Source organism: Hesperophylax consimilis, chromosome 19 (genome assembly GCF_061612785.1).
Source record: "Hesperophylax consimilis isolate HC1 chromosome 19, BYU_Hcon_1.0, whole genome shotgun sequence".
In the NCBI taxonomy this organism is placed as follows: Eukaryota; Metazoa; Arthropoda; class Insecta; order Trichoptera; family Limnephilidae; genus Hesperophylax; species Hesperophylax consimilis.
In genome coordinates this window covers 8,215,395-8,240,561 of record NC_142854.1, presented here as the reverse complement: position 1 = coordinate 8,240,561, position 25,167 = coordinate 8,215,395, and the positions used below count along the sequence as shown (strand labels likewise).

Genomic DNA, 25,167 nt, shown 5'->3' with positions numbered 1-25,167 from the left:
GCATTATTTTGATCAACATCCTATACAAATGCCATCTATCTTATAATTTATTTTTTTGAAAACTTGTGAATTTTTCATTTGATCGTCTTCTAAAAAAATCTTTTCAATTAATGTTTCTTAAAACTATTGGAACCTATCCATTTTTTTCAACCAAACTAATAATCTAAGGTCATTTTTAATGCTCTCTACAAGCATGTGTGCATTACTTTTCAGCCTACCCTTGTAAGTATCATTTCTTTAAGTTACCTTTCCTTACATTTTTGCTTCAGTCATTTTCTTCTTCTATTTTCTTTTGTAAAACTATTTTCTTCTTCTATTAGCTTTCTTTAAACTATTTTCTTCTTCTATTATCTTTTGTAAAACTATTTTTTTCTTCTTCTATGTTTTGTAAAACCATTTTTTTCCACTCTTATCTATTGTAAAACTATTTTCTTTTTCTCTTATGTTTTCTAAAACTGTTTTCAGTTACCTTTCTTTCATTGTGTGTATTTCTGTTTACGTATTTATTTCAAAGCCGTTACAATTTTGGCAATGCAAAACGTGACTTTTGATATTCACAAAGCGTAGAATAATTTCGTTCACGATAAATTCAGCACTCTATTTTCTCAACTTTCTAAATAATTCTGGTATTTTACGTATAACACCCAATTGCAATAAATCGAATCACTCGAAATCACACCACTTTATTTACTCAACTTTTTATAACTGTAAACATTACTCAACGTAGTTATGAAACTTTTCCTTTTTCTAAGTAGTTCGATAATTAGTTTTATGAGAAAATATTATTTTTTTCTATTTTCTCATAAAACTAAAATACAATCTATTTATAAAACTAAATTTTTGTCTCGTGTTATAACTTCATTTTGAAGAAATTGATATCATATTGATGTATTTGTTTTAAAAACTACGACATTTCACGCTGTGTTTTTTTTTACATGATTTATGAAACTTTTCCTTTTTTCTAAGTAGTTAGATAATTAGTTTTATGAGAAAATATTTTTTTTTTCTATTTTCTCATAAAACTAAAATACAATCTATTTATAAAACTAAATTTTTGTCTCGTGTTATAACTTCATTTTGAAGAAATTGATATCATATTGATGTATTTGTTTTAAAAACTACGACATTTCACGCTGTGTTTTTTTTTAACATGATTTATGAAATTTTTCCTTTTTTCTAAGTAGTTAGATAATTAGTTTTATGAGAAAATATATTTTTTTTTCTATTTTCTCATAAAACTAAAATACAATCTATTTATAAAACTAAATTTTTGTCTCGTGTTATAACTTCATTTTGAAGAAATTGATATCATATTGATGTATTTGTTTTAAAAATTACGACATTTCACGCTGTGTTTTTTTTAACATGATTTATGAAACTTTTCCTTTTTTCTAAGTAGTTAGATAATTAGTTTTATGAGAAAAATTTTTTTTTTCTATTTTCTCATAAAACTAAAATACAATCTATTTATAAAACTAAATTTTTGTCTCGTGTTATAACTTAATTTTGAAGAAATTGATATCATATTGATGTATTTGTTTTAAAAACTACGACATTTCACGCTGTGTTTTTATATGATGTTTCTTCCTGTCTCTAAAACCTTGATTTCTTTATCCCTTGTCCTTATCCTTACTTTATGCCGAAAATAGTTCTACGCGTACGTCATGTAATACGAGTATAATGTACGAATAAATGAAGACGAGATTCGCTATGCACTGCGAACTTCGACTGACCGTACGCGTGGCATTATTTTTAGCCTAAAAGTGGAAAACCTACTTTCCTTTTTTATCTTTTACTTATTTGTCCATCTATACTTCTGTACTCTCAGACTCCGTCTTACTTTAAATGGCACAAAATTTTGATAGAAACTTCACCAATCTTCATAACTTATATATTTCTGACTCTATGAACACTATTTCACTGTCTAAAACTCTTGTTTTCTATCCTCAGTCTATTTGTATTCTTGCTGTTGGTATTCTTAACTTGTCTATTTAACAAAACATTTATTTTTTTCTACCTTTTATAAAATTTCTATCTTATTAAAAATACCTCTATTTCGAATTGTACAAATAGTTACCAACTTAAATACCTATTATCTTTTAAACCTTTTATCCTGAGAACGACTCCTTATCATTTCAGCTATCCCAAATGTAAATAATTTTTCTTTTTCTTGTCATTTCGACGTACTTTTGTGTATATGTTTACCATGATATTTTTATAAACCAGAGATACCTAATTACATAAAAAAATATTTATAAAAATTACACCTTTTTTTCATTTCATAAAACCATGTTTGTTCCTTCTATTATCTGTATATCACAAGCTTTATATTACTCTACCAGAAATAATAAATTTGAAAAGAATGCGAAGTCAACGACACTCGACAGTATTTTTCTCTAGAATTAAAAAGCAAGGTCAAATCTTTTATGGAAGGAGATTGTAACACAAGGTTTTTATCCTAGCCATTCTTAAACAAACGATAAAAAGTTAATAACATATTTTCACGGTAGCATTTCAGAATATAGATTACAATTTATTATGTTTTACAACAGAACACTGAAGCCAGAAGTTGGCTTAAAATTAATAGACTTAATTGTATTTTAGAAAGCATGAAACAATTTCAAATTTAATAAGATCATAATATATCAACGACGCGGCTAAGCCCTGATGGTGGACACTGAAACTTTGGCTAAGGAAGAAGCGCAACACGGCATAATAACCGGTAAATTAATGACGGTTAGCACGATCATCATCATTTGAACACCCAGTGCCGGCCCTGAGCCTAACAGCGCCTGGCGCGACTGAAATTTTGGCGCCCTTTATCGAAAATATTAGACGCCTTTGTAGATGATCGCTGATAAATTTTCTGATGAATTGTATTTTTGTGTATCGCCGTTTTTATGAAAAAAATATAATCTATGTATCAGGTATGTTAGGTGTTAGGACTGCTCCAATTGTGTCCGCATTGGGCTGGCCCTGTGAATACCGCAGGGTTCCAACTGTCTGGAACCAGGAGAACCAAGGCGTCCTCAAGTACGATACTTTGTAACCCAGAAGATAATGGTAGAGGGATGAAGTTGAGAAAGAGGAAGGTTGGAAAGGATTTGGCTATTCAGATCTGGTCACCAAACACGGCTAAAGTAGATGTTTTTGACAAAAAGCGTTTGATAATATTTCCAAATAAATCGTCCCAAAACTTAAGATATCATTCATTATCAGAAATAGAAATGCTAAGGATTTTAGTGATATTTTTTCTCGTAATCCAAATTCCATTTCATCTGCCTAGCTTCAATGATTAGGATAATTTTCAACAGAATGTGTCTTAGCAAAAATTTTATCAAATTTAAATATTCATAAACTTCGTTTAGCTTTTCCACTAGCAATGCCGGGTGTCATCAATCAGTTTCTCAATACGTTCATTCATCAATTACACAAGAAGAAAATCTTTTAAAACACAACGCCTATGAAATAAACGTATTTGTCTCCACAAATGACAACATGTCGTCATAAAACGAGTTTTAAAACATACGAGCGTTAAATGAAACTTTACAAAACAAAACATGCTAAATTTATGTTAGTAAAACACGAAAAATCTTAAAAAAGCATTTTCGTATTATGAGTAAACACTTTTCACAGTGTAAATGATTCAGCCCTTTTTGGCCCAGCCTCATATTGCTTGAATAAATAGTTGTATTCTCAGACAAATCATAAAATTTACTTTCACTATTATTATTTGTGAACGAAATCGAAAGTTGTATGACTGACTGGGTGTTATGAATGCTGTCACACGATTATGACCTTTATGTAATCCGTTGTTTGAGCTGAAAGCGGAATGCGTTATTATCTTACTGTGTAAGGTCATTTATAACCATTTGTTTTATAGGCATTATATTACTGTGTTTCCATAATAATGAATTCAATTTATGGAAAGTTACAAAAAATGGTTGTAATAAAAAAAAATGTTTTCGTTGCACAATAAAAACAATTAAATACTTGAAAATTATAATTCATTCTTATTTATATTTTTTCAACCGTATTAGAAACTAAATACGGAATTTTTAAATGAAATCCGTTTTTCTGAGAGATATGTGAAGTTTTTAAAAAACAGTAAAGATGGGTTGTTTCAGAGAACTTGAACAATTATTTAGGTTAATTTTCAAGTTCTGTGATAGTTATTTTCAAGATCTGCTATTATTTTAGTTCTGTCAAGTAACTGGCCGATAATAATATAATAACAGAACTCGGATAGGACATTCACAGAACTCGCAAATGAACCTTGAAATTTGATTAATTATTCAAATTCTATGAAACAACCCACCCTTATTGTAGCATATCAGCGATGAAGAAGATAATACTGACAAATCTTAAAGAAACGTGAAACAGAACAAGACACAGAAAATAAAAATATATAACTGTCATAACTAGGAATCGAATCCAGGATTTCTTTTTGTGCAAGTTTAGTTACAAGATAATATTGTTTAAAATATGACGTTTAATAACTGTGTTCTAATAGTTGAGTGGTTAAAACGCTATCTTGGTAAGACAAGGATCCTGGTTTTGTCAATCAACTCTTATAAGCTTGGGAATACATAAAAGTGTAGTTAAATTTTATGAGAAAGATTAGGTTAGAATTTCATTCATAATATGCAGATGAAAAAATTGATTTGTAAAATGTATATTATTTTGCAGGCTTATAAAATAGTAAAATTTGTAGGAAAGCAGAAGGAAAGCAGATAGTCGAGGAAGACATAGCACGATCACAATAAATAAATGCCGCAGAAGGAAATTGAACCCACAGCCTTCTGGTCAGGTGCACTAGCCACTATGCTACGTCAAACGGAAAGGAAGATTTTATTTTATTTATATGAGTGTTTCAGGCTAATAATTATTGCTTATATTAATTTGTTATAAAATTTAGATTCTGCAAATTTTGTCCAGTGAAACACTTGTCAGATTTTCTAAAAATATATGTTTTGAACAACTGAATCACAGTAGAGTTACGGAATAGTCATAGTTATTGAAATATTACAGAAGTTTTGTATTCTTCATAATTTTATGGGTTTTAGAACATTATGTATTTTGGTTACAAAATTGCATTCAACCTCTAGAGAATATAAGATTTTCATCCAGTAGTTTATAAAACTTTTATTTATTTTAACCCTAGATGTCGTTAGTCTTTACAAATGTTTCTATCTCTGCTAGGTTTTATCGTAATATTTTCTTCTGCGTCACATTGAGAGAGGTTCTTCATTAATCGCTTTCAACTATCCCCAACCTTAAGCCAAATAATTATTAGTCTCACATCGTATTCCTGTGTGTTAATTTGGCTTACAGATTTACTTGGGTGACGCTGTGAATTTGAATACATTTATGAAAGTGATTCGTGTTTGAGATTTTCAAATGAAATAATAATGAGAAACAACAACTTTCTGGGAGTACGAAAAGGTTGTAAAAAGGAACAATCAAGTTCAAGAAAACCTTGAAAACCTTCCAATGCCCAAGAAACACTCTCGGATTGAAGTAGCAAGTCTGTTTCCACCACGACCCTCTTCTGAAGAGTCGAAGTTAAAATAGCTTGATGTGGACGCAACTATTAAACTGCCAGATTTTCTCTCCCTTGAAAGACGTGGGCCTCACTAAATCGCATCCGATGCTGTCACATTTACCGTGCGCATTTTAAGCGCAATCGAACCTCAAGAATTCCTAATTGTGTGCACGTGGACAGTGCCGGCCCTGAGCCAAACGGCGCTATGTTAGGTGCAAGGTATTTTTGGCGCCTTGGATCCTTGGCAACTTGGCGGCGCTCGGAGTGAACTGCTCCAAGTGCGCCGGCACAGGGCAGGCCCTATCATCGAATAGTTGAATAATCTTACGATCCAATTACGGCTTCTACCAACTCTCTTTAATGACACTATATTAATACACTGCATATTGCATGATTTATAGTTCCTACTTTACTGTCCATTGATATTATTAGACTTATTGGATGTCTTTAATTTGTCAAAACAAAAAACAAAAATATTGTGGAATGAGGAAAATAAAATATTATTTTTTGAAAGGCAATGAGATTAACAAATTTTTGATGATTAAATGATTTTTCATGGGTCTGCGCTAGTTCAAATATATAAAAAAAAACACTGTAAATGGTCAAAAATTTTTATTTAATTTAAATATGCACACCGAACAACTATCATCATATTATACAGGACTAGTTCATACTTCTTTTCAATTTCCATAACATATTATTATCCGTACCATAGAATATCACTCTTTCTCGTCTTAACCAGAGAGACTTACAATTTACTGGTCAAAAATAAACCAAAAATCATTGTTTTGAATACTGTACTTTTCAGAGAGCTTCAACAAAGGTTAACGAAGAAAATTTTGAATTTTTTTTAAGACTTTTTTTGTTTAATCTTACCAAAAGGGTGATGAAAATAAGGGGTGTTTTATGAGTTAATCTAATTAGGAACTATCTAATCGTCTAGGTCTTCAGCAACCGCAACAGGGGCTGGTTTGTTCTTTCCCGGCCTCGCTGGCTTTCTCCTGCTGACGAAAGCGGCAGATCCTTTTGGCTTGGCGGTGGTTGGAGGAAATTCAAGGGCTTCCAGTTCAGCGTCGGTCAGTTGTCCCTTATACCAGTCAGCGCTGAAAATTGAAAAGAACAATCAAATAATAAATAGTGTATGCGTTTTAACGTAAAAGAACAAAAAGTGGAAGCGATTCGATGTAGGGAAAGCGCTTCGTCATAGGTATAGCTTGTTTGAAAATTCTGATTGACAGTAACGAAGAAACTAAAGACTGAAAGCAAGTGACAAGGAACAAAAGGTATGTTGAATAATAAAACGGAAATCCATTGAATGTTTTCTGTATTAATTAAAGAAAGGGGTATGAGACTTGCAAAAGCATATATTTGTATAACGGAGAACTACGTCCTAAATCCACAAGAAATTGAAGGTGAAATGTTGTATTAGCAGAGAGAATATAATTTATAAAAATAATTTCTTTAGATCATATCTTGGAGCTGTCATATATGTCTCATTTCTAAGAACTAGATGTTTTTAAGCGGATATCATAGTTACGAACTTCATTTCCAAGTACATTCGGTAAACGTTTGCCATTAATAAAAGACCGTTACTTAGCTTCGCAAGGAATGAAGTGGGTTGCGATGTAGCAAGCAACTACGCCAACAACTACTGATAAATAACGCCCTTTCTGCCAAATGCAAGAGAGCGCATCTGGGTATAAGTGCACCTTCTTTTGCTTGTGGTCTAGCTGTAAAAGTAAAATATTTGTTTTATTTACCATTCAGGCACCTGCCTGGCCCACTTGCAGGTCTTGCTTGTTTCGTCGAACACCTGTCCTGTTTTGCAACCGCTGCGCCTCGGGGTGTCTCCGTTGATGCATACGTAGAAGTACTGACAGTCGTCAGGGTCTGTGAAGCGGGGGTGGGTCTGAGCGTAGGTCTCGTTGACCTTAGGGCACTCGAAGTTGAAGACGTCTGAAAAGTAAAAACAGATCATTGTTCGATTGCAAGAAGTGAGTGCGTAAAATTTTACGCACTTTTACGCACATTTTATTAAAAAAAGGAAAAATCGGTGGTCACTCACAAATTATTTGGACTGATATCTTGGAAAAATGGTTGATTTGAATGATTTTTTGTGCTTTTTGTTACATTTTAGTGAACTTTACATTCTCCAAGAGGGCTCACTAAGAATAAAATACATATAATGCTTTTTGCAGATCTCACTGACCCACTTAGATGTAGAGATGCTAAGAGATGTTAGAACAGATTTTAGAGTTGTCCAGTGAACCCACCAATTGGATCAAAGCTACCACAAATTCGTAATCCTTGATCAGAATTGTGGTTAGCTAAGAACTTTCGCAATATCAGATTCTTCTTCTTTAGACATTTTCTCATTGCTGAAGATCGTGATCTACAATTTCTCTGGTGGAGAAGGTTCCTCCACCTTTCACCGACCTGCGCTGCATGAAAAGCGAAGGCCACTGACATTCAAAATAAAGGCTATATTTGATCACTAAAAAGTATCTGTGATCTTTCTCTGATTTGCCTTAAACTTTGCCGATGAGAATGAGTTTCTCCAGGTTTCCAGAGTTCTCCATTTGGCGACCAAGGTGTGCTAAATAACTAAGAATTTGCTGTAGGCACATCATTGATAGTCTATTTTGGATACTTAGCTCTTCAAAAATGGATATATTTTAGTCACATTAACCACTGCCAATAGAGAAGTACAAATAAATCAAGAGCTGAATCTGTTTTTACCTTTGGATCCACATCCCTTCTTCTTGGCCTCATCAGCCCAGGTGCAGATGCCGGTCTTGGAGTTGAAGACAAGGCCGGCGGGGCAGGTGATCATGTTGAACTTGCCGTCGACGCAGTAGAAGAACGTGTCGCAGATTTTTTCATCCTCGTGGGCAAAGTAACCATGGCGACGGGGGCAGTGCTGCGTAGGCTGGGGTTCCTCTGGAAATGCAATGAAAACACATTTATATATAAATTTAATAGGGTTTAAAATTTAAAATTGTTTCAGTTCAAACACAGTGGGTTATGATTCGAAATTATTGCGTTAATAAACTATTGTGGTTTAAATTAATCGCACTCTACTTTCAGCTTTATTATACCGACAAGTAGAAAAAAAATTATTTCCTTCATGCATTAATTAACTTTTAAATTTTGAGATAATTTATTCTCAAGCAGCCAAACAAGAAAAGAGTTCCATCACACAAAACTTTGCCCGGAAATATTTTTTTTTTTCTCTATTTAAAATAAGTCTGGTTTTATAAAACACGTTCACGACAGTGGCTTACGCATTTTCAATATTTACATATTATCTCCTTTTCAAAGTATCTTCACTTATCTTCTTTTTGAACGCTTTAAATGGAGCCTTAAGTATCTTGATGTTAATAACAAAGTGTGCTTACGGAGCTTAGACCTCTGTGTGCAGTCAATGTTGATGGGTAGGTCGCACTTCTCCTGGTCGGGACTATAATCGTTGAAGACCATTCCATCGGGGCACAGCTTCTCAGTCAGTTGTCCTTCCCTGCAAATAGAAAGCAAAGAGTTTGTGTCAGTAAATACATTTGTTCAATTAGGTCAGTTCGAACTTAAATAATAGAAACAACTAGAGATACGGCGTAGAAGCTTTTTGACTGCGACTGTTACCGAGCTATGACCAAACAATATGGACTATCAAGCATAGCCAATTATTATAATGACTGTGTTTTTGTAGATGAAAAGTACAATAGGAAAAAGCCTTCCATTTGCATCGTACATCAGAGACTAAAATTCACTATTACTTCATAATCTCCGACCTACGTTAAATACAATAATATTTATGTATTTATGAAAGAAGATGCGATTTGCAGTAGGATTAGTGATAATAACAACAGTTTTACTGGGCGTTTTATCTAAAGATTACAAAAATTAGTGCTTAACCAAACACAAAAAAATGAATTTTCGCAGTCTAGTGCGGGTGATGATTCTTCACATAGAAACATGAACACTTAAGAGCCAAGGAAAGAAAGCTTAAAGACGCCCTAAAAATGTTTGTGGTAATGTGGAAAATGTTTAGGATTCCATGGACAGCAAAGCGCATAAATATATCCATTCTGGAAGTGCTAGAAAATGGGCGACTATAGACTATAAGTGGAAATAAGTGGACTATAAGTAAACTGTAGACCATAAGTAGACTGTTTGTCTTCTGCATATCCTTAGATATGTTAGACTCGTTGAAGATCATCGTTGTGTTGAAGTGATCATGTATCACAGGCGTCCGGAACTTGTCCTTGGCTCTATATGAGGTACAGGACCGTGTGGAGTGGAGAAGTCATGTTCACCAGGGAAATTGGAACGGAAGTCACGATCCTCAACAGTGTGACACCGACTAAAGAAGAAGTACAGTGAAGGAGACGATATATTAATAATTAGCACTCTTACCTGCAGTCGTAGTATTTGTCGCACTGTTCAGCATCAGCGAAGTATCCGTTGGGTTCGGGACACTGGTTGCTGGTCTGCACGTCATCGTCTGAGCTGATCTCCCTGTCCTTCTGGTTGCTCTTCCGTCTTTGAGCCTCCTTGGCTTGGCTCTTGCGGTCCTGGGATGATACCACAGCTGGAAATATACACGAAATTCACGTTGAAGATTGTCGATATAAAGATAAAGTTTTGGCTAATAGAAACTAATATGGTATGAAAGCGTGTCAACCAAACTACACGGACCATCAAAGCGTATACATAATCAAGTCATGCGTTTGTTGCATAGGTAGTAACAAAAGCAGCGCACCGCTTTGCCATGATGCGATTTGTAGCAGTATTGGTGAAGAATTTTTCATCTCTGTTGTTTCTATTATTTACCTTTAAAAGATTTGTTTTGTTTTTATTCATTTTCTCCCCACTCCCTTTTCAATCTTTTTTTAAAAATTGATAATCCCATTTTTATCTGGAGTCAGAAGGAACATATCATCGCCAATTGGGGTATAATGTGAGGTTAAATGGAATAGAGAGAGCAAATACACGAAATAGAGATATTTTGAAGAGTACCTGGCTATTTAAATCTGGTCATTAAACATGGTTAAAGCCAAGAGACAAGTCTCAAGAAACATAACATTCAAACTTTAAACTGCTCTCATTCCCTAGTTTATACCGCTGCAACTGTAGTTTGGTTATTTTACTATTTGGCAATTGGTTACCTTCTACGACATTATTATTAATGGAATTCCATTGTTACCTCAGGATGATTATAACAGATTATATCGCCCACCCTTACCAACTCTATCTTCAGAAGTAGCAATTAACTATTTCGAAACTAAAACGAATTTAATAATTTGCAACCACACATAATTCATAAGAATGTCCTTGTTATACCCAAACAAAATTGTTAAAAAAAACAAACTTTCTTATACACCAGATATAAACATGATGCTTGAACTTTTGAACGCATGCAGAGGACGTCTGCTTAAAATGACCTCGCAATACAAAAATAAATAATTTAACAATTTATTTTTGTTGCATTACGTACTCACTCTACATACATCTGCAAGGACCGTGATACAGCCAGCAAATCAAGAGAATAAATTCAGAATCAAGGTGATATGAACTTAAAAGTCGAACTAGTTTTTCAAGTTTCTTGTGATTTGTAGGAAACTCGGAATCAACTATGAAACCTCACTCTAGTTTTAAGGTTAAATTATTATCGATTTTTTATGTGCCACACAAGATTCCATGTTGTGAGGTTGGTGGTGGGTGGAGAGGAAGGATATGGGGTAGAGAAGGGTGGGGAATTAGTGGCTATTCATGTCTGGTAACCACAAACACGGGATAGCGATATTTCGCTTCTGAACAGCGTTTTTTCACCGGAGCGATACTAAGTACCGGTTTTTTAACAAGCAACTAGCCTTTAATGACATAATAAATAGAATTTGGATACAATTTTCACAGAACCCGTAAATTAACGTTGAAATTTGATAAATTTTTCAAATTTAAAAGTTAATTTTCAACTTCTGTTATTATTTCAGTTCTGTCAAGCAACTAGCCTATACTGATTTTCACAGTACCCGAAATTGAACGTTGAAATTTAATGAATTTTTCAAATTCTGTGAAACAACTCATCTAAGAGTATCTTTCACTCTAAATCGTGCGGCAAATACGATACATATTTATTCTTTAAATTCTAAAGTAAATAAAAAAACACCAATTACATAAATAAATAAAATTATTTTGCGTTCGTCGGGATTTGAAAGTGTGATCACTAAATTAGGAGTCGAGTATAATATATAGTGGCGTGCATTCAATATAGACACAAAAACACTCATGAAAATAATCAAAATATTATATATTTAAAAAACATAATTGCAAAAATTTATCTACATTTTCAAAAATACGCGCGAAGTTCCACCAGCACCGCCGCGCGCGCCCACATTGAACGCCAACTATAACGTGTCAAAAGCATGAACGAAATATGCCTAAACGTCGCCAACATCAGAGTAGATTAGAATTTCAATGTTAGTCAATTACACAAAATATCAAATGATGACTCGTCTATATCAGTATTTTTGCTGGTGTCTAGAAATTGCTTTGCAGAACAATTTCCATATCAATTGGTTACATCTGATGGTATCTATCTTTATTTATTACATATTGGTAATACTTTTTATGTTTCTTGCATGCAATTGTGAGGCTAAAAAAATCTTATTTCCCTACAAACTAACTTTACCAAACGCTACTAAAAAACATTTTTTTACATGAGTTCCACACAGGAGACCCTGTCAACTTTGAAAATGCTGTGTATCAGGTCTCTTTAGAGAAAGAAAGCAGAGTAAATTCTGAGGAGGTAAAGAGGGAAAGGATTGGGTAAGAATCTGGGAGTCAATGTGTCCAGGAGTGACGGACATATAAATCCATCCCTCCCACTGCTTTGCTCGGCGACTGGTCGAGAGAGTCCGGCTGGAGAAGTCAAAAAGTCTGCTGCACCAGTCTCTCCGGAAACGGCCCGCCACGCAGTAGGTGGGCGAACGTATAGACCGCCAAGACATACCTCACTCCATGAACCCGGGCACCCCTGCTAAACCACCAAACGTAGCAAACCACTTGGGTGACTTATGGCATGGGTGTTGGTTATCCTATAAATGGTGACCAGGGCGGCAGTACCCATATCCACCTCCTAAATTTTAAACATGATATTTGTCTGAAAATCACACAGAGTGACTTAATATAATTACAACTGCTACAGCTGGCATCCAAAAATATGTGTTATTTTTTAATCAATTAATACGCTGTTTTTTCTACTACATACCTTAATCAAACACTCACTACACGTGCATGCTACTGACTTTACCTGACATACCAATAGCATCCCAGTACTAACCAGCATATTACAGGTTAACAATAAATTCAAGATAATTAGTAGAGGGTTTTCCAATAAGAGGTGTTATTTTGATATTCAATCGTAAAAGATCAATGGTTTCGTTGCTTGTGTGGCACGCAGCGACGTATTGTTGAAAGTAAACGTTGTCCAGATTAATACCATCCAATTCCGGCCATAAAAAAATCATTAATCATCTCTCGATAGCGCAATTCATTCACCGTAACTGTTGCTCCAGCCTCATTTTCAAAAAAGTAAGATCCAATGACTCTGCTGGACCATAAACCGCACCAAACAGTCAAATATTGAGGATAAAGAGGCTTTTCAACCATTACTCTTGGGTTTTCCGAGCCCCAGATGCGACAATTTCACTTGTTGACGGAGTCACCGAGGTGGAAATGGGCCTCATCATTCAAGATGATTTGCATTTGATTCACTCAAGTGAATTTTAATAATTTCAATGCTTTGTTGAAGCGTGTATCGTTCCATTTTTATTAATGGCGTAATTTTTACTTGTCAAATGTCAAAAAAGACAGTTTTAAAAGTAACATCTACCGAAATAGCGGGCTATTTAAAATAACACCTCTTATTGGAAAACCTTGTATTATCTAATACCTACTCGTTTTGTAATAAAATAGCAGTTATTTAATTTATACGTAACTAAAATAACACTCATGTAGATTTCAAACAATATACACTGACCATATTGATACCAAATAATTGCATAACGGATTGCTAGTTTTTCTTCAAATGTCAACATCGCCATAAAGCTCACGTATTGTTTACAATTATTTGGAAATCGAGGCGGTATCAGAACTGGCCATTATGTATATTTTTTCTCCTTCTAGGAAATCGTATTGAATCTTTATAGAAAGTATATTGTTTGTTGTGGGATTCAATGCAGTTTTTCAATCAAATATTTTATTTTATTTACTAAAGTAATTACATACAAAATCGTATTTACATTGGGTTTTTAAATATTGAGATATTTGAATACTACTCTTCGATAGAAGGGTTAGCTTGTGTTCAGAAGAGGAGTGCGCAGTAAATTATTGTAGTTATTTATTAGTAATTAGTAATATGATGTGTATTATACGTAATGCAGCCGTACTTGTTCAAGATGCCACTCGGCAGAACAACCTTTCTATAATAATTTTTGAAGGTCATATCCATTAATTTCATATATCATTGAAGAAAAGGATAATGTCTCAATATAAACGAAACATGAAACAGAACAAGGTATCGAATAATTAGAAGATAACCGTCCTAGACACTATCTAGGTTACAGACCAATTCATTTGAAAATTGTAATCATTCAAAAAGTTGGCTGCCAAACTTCAACGAATGCCCGCTACATTCATTCCCCGGCGGGATTAATGAAGTCCACATGGCGACGCCTGAGGCTATATACTGCCTCCCAGACCTAGATGTCCCCCTCTGAACCCCCCAACATACGAAAGAAGAAGAAGAAGAATGGTCAAGTGGTTAAGGGTGGTGTCCCGGTAAGACAGAGATAAGTTATATTTTTATTTTAAATATTTTCTATTTTATTACGATTCTTTGAAGATAATATATATAATCATTCTTTAAATAATTTTAACAAGGTAAGAATAAGAAAGCCTGTTCTGTAAATTAATAATTAATCTATTAACAAAAATGAGATTAAAAGAATTTGGCTTTCTCAGACTATAAAAATATTACCATTCGTCATTTCGGCTACTGGCATTATACCTAGCTCTCTCATTCAAAATTTAGGCGTATTAGATCTATCAAAAAATTTATATATAAGGATGCAAAAGTCGGTCATTTTGAATACATGTAGGATAACGAAAGATTTTTTAAATATTTATGTTGACGGATCAGTAGGATTTATAGGCCCTGTTAGGAGTTCTACCGAGCCGAACCCTCTGATATGAAAATATCTGGAGTCGGTGAATTAATTTACCATTTGATCTCTGGTGAGTTGACGTTTTGTTTTTGTATTGTTTCGTATTTATTTTGCTTATATAATGCACTTGCATAATGTTGATTGACTAGATGATCATTTGTGGAAAAGTGTGTGGAAGGGTTTAGTTTTTCCTATGGGGAAGATTTAACCCGGACATAAAATCGGAAATAGTAAAAAAAAATAGAACAGTAATTTAAATAAATATTCTCTATCTTTATAAATATATTTGTTTTGTTGGTGGTTCCATGATAAAAACAGACCATTAACAAAGCAGAACACAGAATAAATGTAAGGAGAAAATCTAACCAAACCTAACTTTATTTGTCACTCTTATATTTTATCCCGTTACAGTTTTTGGTTGGTTAATTTGATCGCATACAAATATTTTAAATGCTTAAATGAAATACATTATACGAGAAAACACATCTTGGCCATCTTGGTCAACCGGGCATTTTTAATGCATATTTTTATAAATCTAGAAAAAATAATGTTTCAGGCCTATTAAAAAGTGTAAAATCTCCTGCTTAAGAACTTTTCGAGTTTGCTTTGATAATAAAAATTGAAAAATTATATTTGTAAAGTTTGTATGAAAAGTGGATTTAGTGACTTAAAAAAAATAATACCACTTGCTCTGTGTCTCTTTTACTGGTATTAATGATTTCACATCATTTTCGTTCATCGCACTTGCGCATACGTCACTCAGGAATGCACCGAATATCAAATTGCAAATCTAACGATAGTGAAACCGGTTCTGATGATGAAATAGCGGTAATGAATAGAGAATTATTTTGATTGAACGATTAATAAATTATACATATTGAATACTATGCACTTTAACGTTTAATTGCCTCAAGTTTTATTATTTAGAAGACAAGAATATAACAAACTTGAATTAGCTATCTAATTGACCTCAATTAAATAATTTGTTAGAATTTTTCCATAACTTGTTTGATTCCGTATTAAAAGAAACAAGGGAGATGGATCATGAACCATTGTGAATGAAATAATCATGCGTTTGTTTGATGTGTAGCTAAAACAACTTTTTACAGCTGTGCGACAGTCGGCACGCTTCCATTCCGTATCTCCCCATTTTACTATTATCTATGGTTAAGACTCTTGTTTCCCACAAAACACCTTCTCTTATAAAAGTACGGATGTGGCATAAATAAACCACTCACTAGATCGATATCTTTGGGCTTTTGTATGAAACAAATTGGACCAAAAAAACCATAGATATGCCAATATATAGACATTAAAATTCTCATTCGGAACCTACTTACTATACCATACACCAATGAAAAACTCTGAATGTTTATTCCATAGACTTTCAGAGTTTTTCATTGGTAGATATAGTTAGGCAATCATATGATGTCATGACGAGTTATACCCCCTGGGATGGGGTGTTATAAATTTAATTGTATCATTGTCAACAAATTGCTAATTATTTCCATTTTGTTTTACTGACATTTGAGAAGTTTTCAAGCCAATTCCGGGTTCATTTCAACTTTTGAAGATATTGTGATCAGTAGAAAAGCACGATTGTTGTGTTATTATGCTTGTAAATTTATTACAATTTCATCAAAAGCTGAAACGGGTCTAAAATCTAAGTTTAACGGGAATTTAGAAATGTCAAAAAATAAAAAGGCACTGATTTGACGTTTAAAGACAATGGCTTAGTAATAATAATACAGGCCGTGCTTAAAAAATTAACTGACAGTTAAAGAGACCTGTTTTCGAATTTTGAATTTGAATTTGAACGATTTTTTTTGCCAACACGTTACTATAATTGCAGCATATATCTTCGCCGGAATATTAATTCAAAATTATTGTTTCATAATGTTTAAGTACAGTTCGGTAGGTACCGGTAGGCGTGCAAGTTGTTGGGTAAGTTGTATGCATCGCCGCGCCGGTTAACAAGAACGTGAGAGGAATAATGCTAAAAGGTCAACCGGTACAAAACGCCACTCAAGGTGCAAGTCGACTCTCCCAGAGGTAAGGTAAATAATTATTGCTTGTCGTATTATTGGCAGTCTTGAACTATGAATACGAAGTGTAATGCCCCATTAAAATGTATAATTTAAGAATGTTCATAAGAAAAAAATTCATATTTATGTCATTGTAACTGAGGTAGTTTACCATAGATAAAGAATCAAGGAAGATGGGTATTTAATCATAATTAGCATGAAACCACTGCAAACCAATTAAGGCGATGCACTCAATAACAACCCTTACGTAGATGGCGATAAGGTTTAAATTCCCACTTAACACCTACCGCCTGTTTTGATTTATGCAAGAAAAAAACATTGCCAAAAAGTGCCTTTTATTTTATTTTGTGGATGTTCAGGCATAAATATTCAAATGTTTCTCGATCATTTTATAAATAACTTAATTTACCACATTATACAATAAAATCATAACCGAAAATGGGTTCGTAAGTAGGAGATATTGAACTTTAAAGCAGTTTTCGTGGGCCTTATACATTATTTTTTTTTTCTGGGCTCTTAAAAAAACTTATTTAAAAAATACTCGATCTTTTTAAAGGCCAAGATGTATTCTACTCGCAGTATTTAATTAAATCATCTGAAACATTTCTAGGCGACCAAATTTTCAAACCAAAAACACATGCTTTTGCATTACTACGTATGGCATCGCCTTAAACCAAACGCGTAACTTCAAGTACACAGGTTAATTTAATGTCTGTTACCATACTTTATAGAAATTTTAAATAATTTTGAAACGTTAAAAAAATTAGACAACTTTACGCTGAATTTGAAATCTCTTCAAATTCAATTACAGTTCCAATCAAAAATAATAACTAGGTCTTCATCAAACTACACTCTTAACACCCCATTAAAATTATACCACATTTTAAGTGCTATGAAAAATCACATTTTTATTTGCATCATTGACATAATCCACTTAGAAAATCAGTTTATTGGATCTAAGAGGATTAAAAATATCAATAAAGGTGTAATGATTTGTTTAATAGTTCAGTACACCTTTCTTGAATATAATGCACAAACTTAAAAGTAAAATGAAACAGTATTCGGGTTCGTTCAACAATCTTGAAATAAGCTTTGTTATCGTGCAGCGAATCAAAAGGTTAAATTCGACTGTTATAAATAAATAATTATTTGACTAACAGACTAGTGAAACATTAAGAAAATGTTGAAATTTCAACATATGGAAACAATCTATGGCGGCAAACAATCTGAGCTGGCATTTGTTGGAAGTAAAATATGTTTTTAAGATTTTTTAACTACAATACTAATTTATAATATCTATTTTTAAATGTGTTTATCGATCGGGTAGGAGCGACATTTATTTCGTATATCAACTGCTGTAATGTTATCCAATTTCATATAAATACGTATATATCCGTGTGTGTGTACGTGACTGCTACCAAATATTGATAGAATGCATTGTCATCGACGGTGAGTCTATCTGCTGAGTTTCAGCACGATCGGATGTCGGTGAGTGGGTTAATTTCAGCTCTTAAGGTTTGCATTTACTAATTACCGAAAACAAAAGTGAAATTCAAATAGATTTGTTTAATAATACTCAGTTTTAATCTCCAAATCTGATTCTATCCTCTTCACTTACATGCATATAAATGATACCTTTATGAATTTCATATACATTAAACTTAATGACGCTTTATAGTTCACGATGAAAATAATAATGCGGGCTAGAAATAGAATATCGTGATAATCTAACAGTTCTTGGCAGAACATCTTTGCAAATTCCATCACTCCAGCTCTGATTCCAGAGCAGCTAGCATTCGAGGAATTTTGCTGCTTCTTTCTGCTAACAAAATGTAATTGTTTTGAATTTAATTTTTCTGTAATATTCTACTATTTTAGATTTAATTTTATTTGGGAAACAAACAGTCATTTACATATTTAGCATAAACAGCAATTATTTACAACATTAGACCAATAATGTTGCATTATTTCCAGTTGTTGATTGACAAAGAAATATAAAGAATAAACATTATAAGGAATTACAAAATGTTATAAAAACAATTAAAGATCTCGCAGGGCTTTGGGAGTTTTACAGATACGTCCTATTAAAGAGTTTTGTGCATATTTGGCTTTACAGTGTGCTGTTCTTAATAATTCGTTTGATCTGGTGTTGTGTTCAGGGCAACAAAATGCAATCTTTTCTAGCAGATATGATGAATTAACAAGACTGTTCACGATTTTGTATAAGAATAGGGCATCAGATTTTTTTTGCGTTTATACAAATATTTATACTATGCAAACAAATTACTATTTATGCAAAAACATTATGAAACTAGCTGTAGCCCGCCATGCATTGATGTGGCTTTGTCTGTCCGTGCATGTAGATAAACAATAGCGCGTGTTGATTTTAAGTCCAACAGATGGCGCCGTTTAAAAAAAAACTTTTTTTTCCTGTCACAGGTGATATCTGTATAATATAAATATGTATATAAAACACACGCGTATACGAATCCAACGTTGTGTCAAAATTTAAAAGCAATATATGAAGAACTTTCGGAGATTTAAGATTTTGAACAAACGAAAATTTTAATTATTTATTTTCAAAGATATAGTCATACAAAACGTCTTGATTTGTCCCAGTATGGTTGCAAAGAGAAAATTGTATAGCTACACTTTTCGATCAAAGTTTCAAAATTGTGACATTGCAAATGTAATTTATAATTAAGTCTCCACACATCGCATAACTGTTTAGTCGGGACCAAATGTTTCCATCTATTTATCTAGAGACCCAACTTGAACATAAACTTTCTAAAGGAAAGATTAGTTTATCTTTGAATAAACTGACTGAACGGAATTCCTTATAAAATTATCATATCAGTAACTGAAAGGTTTAGAAGAGATCTTTCTCTTTTCCGCAAAATTATGGCGTTCACAATTTCTTGCAGATTTATTCAATTGTTACATTTTTAAATACAGTTTCTTGATCTGGTTTGTTATAAAGGTATTTTATTTGAATACTAAACACGGCTATAGCCATTTCAAGCAACCTTTCAATTCTGAATAGTGGTTTTAGATCTGGGCGATACTGAGAGAATCTTTCGCTCTGGAACGTGCAGCACGTATCTTACATCATAAAATTTATTGGCGCACGCTGGTATTTGAACCCACTATCTCTGAATCGGTAGTCGAGAGCCTTATCATTCGTATTATAATCAGTCTCCAAGAAGCCAAGAAATAAATTATGTTTTTATTTTCGGAAAAACTTCATTAGTTAAACCCCAAATTGCAATATTTAATTTTCGAACGAAAATTTTAACAAGAAACATCAGGAAAAGATATCGTCTAATCTAGGAATGTTGGTAGTTCTTAGTCGAGATACAGTTAAATATGACTAAAGGAAATATGGTAGGATTAGCTCAGTTGTAGAGCAGCGCCCCGGCAAGGCTCTGGGTTCATTTCCTAAATGTGACCGTATGTTTTTCTGTTTAAAATTATCATTCGAGAATCACTAATATTGTCTTCAATGATTAAATAAATTATTTTTTCCCCATTCTAAACTCTTCTAGTTGCTTAGAAATTCTTGATTCAATGATTTTTATTTGTTGGTGTGATTGTTGTTAGTTTATTTTTTTTATCAATGGTAATATTAATTTGAAATTACCTAGGAACATTTTTGAAAGCAAATTGGTGACCGCAAGTTTAGAAAGATTGGTCAAGTTCCGCATTTTACCAAAAGCCTCGCATGAATGAATCTACGTTACACGTATCTTCGTGCCCATTATTTAAGATTTATTAACTTGTTAAGTTCATGAGCCAAGACCTACGTTAGAGCTTGTATCTCGCTTTCTCTTCTCTCTCTCTTTCATTTGCAAAATCAACATTCTAATGGGAACTTTACCTGTTTTTCTCCGGTTACTAGTTTAGAAGTGAGTAATCGGTTAGAGACGTTAAACGCCGCTTTATATGTAAGTTGTTAAAATACCCACTCAAATCAACTTGTTTAGTTGTTTATTATAAGAAAACTATACGTATTTTGAAAAGTGTTCTTCAAATTGTTATTATTCGGTTAAAAGCAACATATGACTCATTAGTAGACTTGCAATTTGGAGGTCCCGGTTTCCCGGTATACGCGTGCGCATATAAATTTAATTTGATTACAATTTCAAAATTTATTCATTTAAATTAACGAGCTTGCTCTGGTGTACGGCCATCATCCAGAATTGGAACATTGCTCGAAATGGCTTTGGCCAAGGTTCAGGGATATTGCGTGATGTTTTATTTGCGATATTTTCAAGAGTGTTAGATACTTTGAAAGATAACCATTTCGAAGCTAAACGTTGGTTGAATATGAGTCAGTCATTTATTTGGAGACCAGATATGTATATACGAGACTTTAATAACTGGAGTTTCGAGGCTAGCATTAACTTACTGTAACTGCAATATCTATTTATAAGTTATTCATATTTAAGATGAATAAAAACAGTACCTAACAATTAAAATATTTTACGGATTGGTTTGAAAATTTAAAAAAAAATAACTACATAAGTAACTTACCTAAGATACCCATATTGTTTTAGAGTATTTCCTAGACAAATTCAACCGTAGATCAAAATGTTTTTTTTGGAGGAATGATTTCTTAAATTAAGACAAGCCATTTGGTTACCAAACAATACTAAGTGCTCATTAAATAGTTCCCTTTAATAAATGTCACCATCTGTTCATAACACTTATGCAATAATTTTGTGTTTAATATTCATATGAAAATTGTGTCATAGTGTATATTTATCTACCTACTTAAAGAACATTGGAAGATACTCTCAGTATAGCCCCGATAAAAGACCACCATTCAGAACAGAAAAGTTTACTTGAATTGACTTGAGCCGTATTTGATGACCAAATTTGAATAGCCCGGTACTTCCCACCTTCCTCTTTCACATCTAATTCCAATGCCACTTTATTCATAGTCTTAACATAGCCCAAATTTAGATGCCATAGTTCTAGTGGTTTCGTGGCTAGTATCAGTGGCTAAGTTCTCTGAGCTCTGGGGGTCCCACCCAGGCGTCATGAGTTCAATTCCTCGACTGGCTAAGTTCTACATCACGACAAGTGCAACATTTTTTCCGCTTTTGCTTCTGGTAGTATGAGATTTTAAAACTATTGACAGCTTTTCCTTAACCTGGATTTTTTTTCTCTAACAGCGCAGTAAAAGACTGAAAAGTGTCCCAATATAATACAACGGTGTCATTTAATAAATACTTTAACCTTTCTCTTCTCCATTAATTCCCTCCCAATTACCTAAAGCCTTGTAACATATGAAATCAAATGCTGACAATTGGCATCACCCAAAAATCTGTCATCATTTTAATTGCTGAATTCGATTAAATGTTCTTTCCGAATGCAAAACATAGTAAAATGATTACACGTTATGTTAAACTAAGCACTTATACTTTCATATTTGGTGGTGCATTGCTAATTTAACACTGACATAGAAGAAAAAAACCTTCGACGCAGAAAAAAACAGCAAACTCAAGGACATTTTCAAGCAAAGTGTATTTGAAAAGGAACAACATTTTCAACGCCCAACTCTATTATCATGAAATTAAGTGGCATCAAACATTTAAATTTGGAATTATCTATTATATAATCATTTCATGGAATAGCTAGTTATTTGATATCAGGGTCATTATTTGTTGTTTAGCTTATTGAGTAATTTTCTTTCGTCAAAACAAAATAAATTTTGAATAATTATTTCAAAATTTGTTCCAAGAGATTTGAATTTTATTTTTGTATCAGAAATGAATGAATGCAAATCTTGGAGGCGGGAACTATCCCGTCCAGCTGAAAATCTGCAAACAGATTCATTGTTGATGACAATGCATTCAATCAACTTTTCTCTGAAATCGGATGAAAAAACTATTTTTTTACACTAACCCCACACAGGAGGACTTGAGGAAAATAATTTCCCTCGATACTTTTATCATCTTTTGTGATGCGTTATGGTAAGTCTTTTTTAAGAAAAGGAAGGAGAGGAATTTTTGGGAAGGTAAAAGGTTTGAGGGTTGGGTAGGCATCTAGGAATCAGTATATCCAGGAGTGATGCACATATGAATACATCCAACCCACTGTGGCGCAAGGCGATGGGTCGAGAGACCAGTTTGAGAGGTCAAAGGGTCTCCCAAACCAGCCTCTCCCGATTTGGCGTGCCAAGCAGCTGGTGAGCAGGCGAATCATGAATACACCCGATGAACCCGTGAACCCCTGCTAATTCACCAAAGATAGCCAACAATTTGGGGTGACCTATGGCAGATCTGTTGGCTATCACACCTTTTATCGAATAATTGAAAAATAAATATGACGCTTGTAATGTAATAAAATAGTCGCGTTGGTCTTTAAATTACATACTTAAAAATTTGTGCAAACTTCATGACGCCAGAGCTCAAAACTCGAGAGCTTTTAACCCCCTTATGCACGAAAGTTTCATGTTCTATCGATAAGATCTATACGCTATTAAAATATTATGATAAACGAATTTTTGAAAACTTCATAAAATCACAAAGAGGTATTACAAATTTTAACTGCCCACTGTAACTAGACAAAATAATTTAAATTTATGAAAATGTCTACAGAATTCTATGTATAATTTTAATAATCGACTACATTATTTTGTGTCTTTGAAATGGACGCCAAACGTAGTTCAAACGTTTCATCTGTAATACACTATTACTATACAAAATCAATTTATATTTGAGGAAATGTCTACAGAATTCCACAAAGTATTTAATATTCGACAACATTCTTTTTGTGTCTTTAAAATGGAGGCATAACTTAGTTGTTTTACGCGTTGAAACCAATAAACAGTTCTTTGAACTCAACGCTACATTCAAGACAAAGAAAATAGAGTGAAAAGTTTGGACTCACCGATGACAAGGCAGATAACGAGCACTTTCGACAAAGTACTCCTGATGTATTTCGTCATTTTGTAAAAGAGTAAATAGTACTAACTTATGAATTAGTAAAAAGTTTAAGAACTTCACCAGTACGAACAGTTGCTGACTACAGTCAAGCTATGAATGATTTTTTGTTCAACGGCAAGTCACTACTGGCCACGATTTCTGGTACCGAGTCGCTCGCTGCTACATACGGGAGGTGTCGACAAACGGGAAATTACATGAAAGTTTCTCAATGCGAAGGTTGTCTTAATAATTGTCTCTGTACTCGAATAATTGTGATAATAGAATCGAAAAACTAGTAATTGTTTAATGATTTTTCATAGAATGAATGTAAACGCATTCATTTGACGGTTTTTTGTCACAATAGCTATTAAATTCTTGTAAAAGCATTCTTAAATAATTCCATTAAAATTCAATCTGTACTTTCACAAAAAATTGTCGCATTCATTTTAATTTATATAATTGAACCATAATTCATGGTTTTTTAGATTGTATCATATTTAATAAAAAAAATTAATTCATATCATATTTTTGAAAATATACGTCATTTCTTAATACATCTATCTGAATTTTGTTTTTGTTTTAGGTAATAAATGAATGAATGCAAATCTTGGAAGCAGAAACTAAAGCACTTTCCGATATCCGATCGAGCTGATAATCAACAGATAGACTCGTCAGCGATGGCAATACATTGCATCAACTTTTGGTGGTAATCACGTACACACATGCGAACATATTTATCACGTTTTCTTCTGAAATCGGATGACATTACATCAGTCTTGTCCACAATTATAGTAAAAAAACTGTTGGTTTTTACGGGTTGATTTGAAAAATCTCCTAATCTGTATTTCATGTCACTTTAACACTTTCGACAATAAAATCTGTGATTGATAACAAATAGATTAAAATTAAAAACTTTGTTTGAAATGGCTTTTCCTAATACAATCAACATCTTTTCTTCAGAAAAACATTTTTGTCAAAAACATTAATTCTCACTTAAGTTATTTCGTAAATCTGTCTCTATTCCATGGCGATACTAAAAGTATCAGAATCTACCACTGTATAAGCATTTGGGATGCCATGACTTATAGGCTCGCATAAAAAACCGCAAACTTTAAACATAACTCAAGGTTAAGAAACATAAGCATACAGATATAAATGATTTTAGATTAAATTTCTTTAATTAATTGTAGGTAAATAAAATAAAAAATATGATTCTAAGATTACATTAAAGGAGGTTACAGATTACCCTATAAGTTCAAAATGTTTTATATATCTCTATATTGCTCGCCATACAATCCCATATAGACCTGTCACAAATAAAAAAGATGATGTGTTATAAGTGTGGGCGTGGTGAAGATATGCACTATGCGCCCACATCTCTACCTACAGCAGGAGAAGTGGTCAGAACAATTTACGGAGCG

General features: G+C 33.2%; 1 protein-coding gene across 1 annotated transcript; it reads right to left on the bottom strand.

Moving 5' to 3' along the window:
* Nucleotides 1-6,148: 6,148 nt before the first annotated feature.
* LOC149414753 (protein obstructor-E-like) lies at nt 6,149-23,873 on the bottom strand. Its single transcript, XM_089643491.1, has 6 exons — nt 23,712-23,873; nt 9,959-10,133; nt 8,944-9,062; nt 8,285-8,485; nt 7,306-7,501; nt 6,149-6,648 (listed from the first exon to the last, which is right to left on the bottom strand). Exons 1-6 carry the CDS (start codon nt 23,767-23,769, stop codon nt 6,477-6,479), a joined length of 921 nt encoding a protein of 306 aa, XP_089499617.1. The 5' UTR covers nt 23,770-23,873; the 3' UTR covers nt 6,149-6,476.
* Between the last annotated feature and the right edge of the window lie 1,294 nt (nt 23,874-25,167).

What these genes read in the sequence shown, in the direction of transcription:
- LOC149414753 (XM_089643491.1), bottom strand. Translation starts at nt 23,769, where the DNA reads ATGACGAAATACATCAGGAGTACTTTGTCGAAAGTGCTCGTTATCTGC. An exon ending in GACAAATACTACGACTGCAG is followed by an intron (nt 9,063 to 9,958) that starts GTAAGAGTGCTA and finishes TTCTATTTGCAG; the next exon opens with GGAAGGACAACTGACTGAGA. An exon ending in GCCAGGCAGGTGCCTGAATG is followed by an intron (nt 6,649 to 7,305) that starts GTAAATAAAACA and finishes TTCAATTTTCAG; the next exon opens with CGCTGACTGGTATAAGGGAC.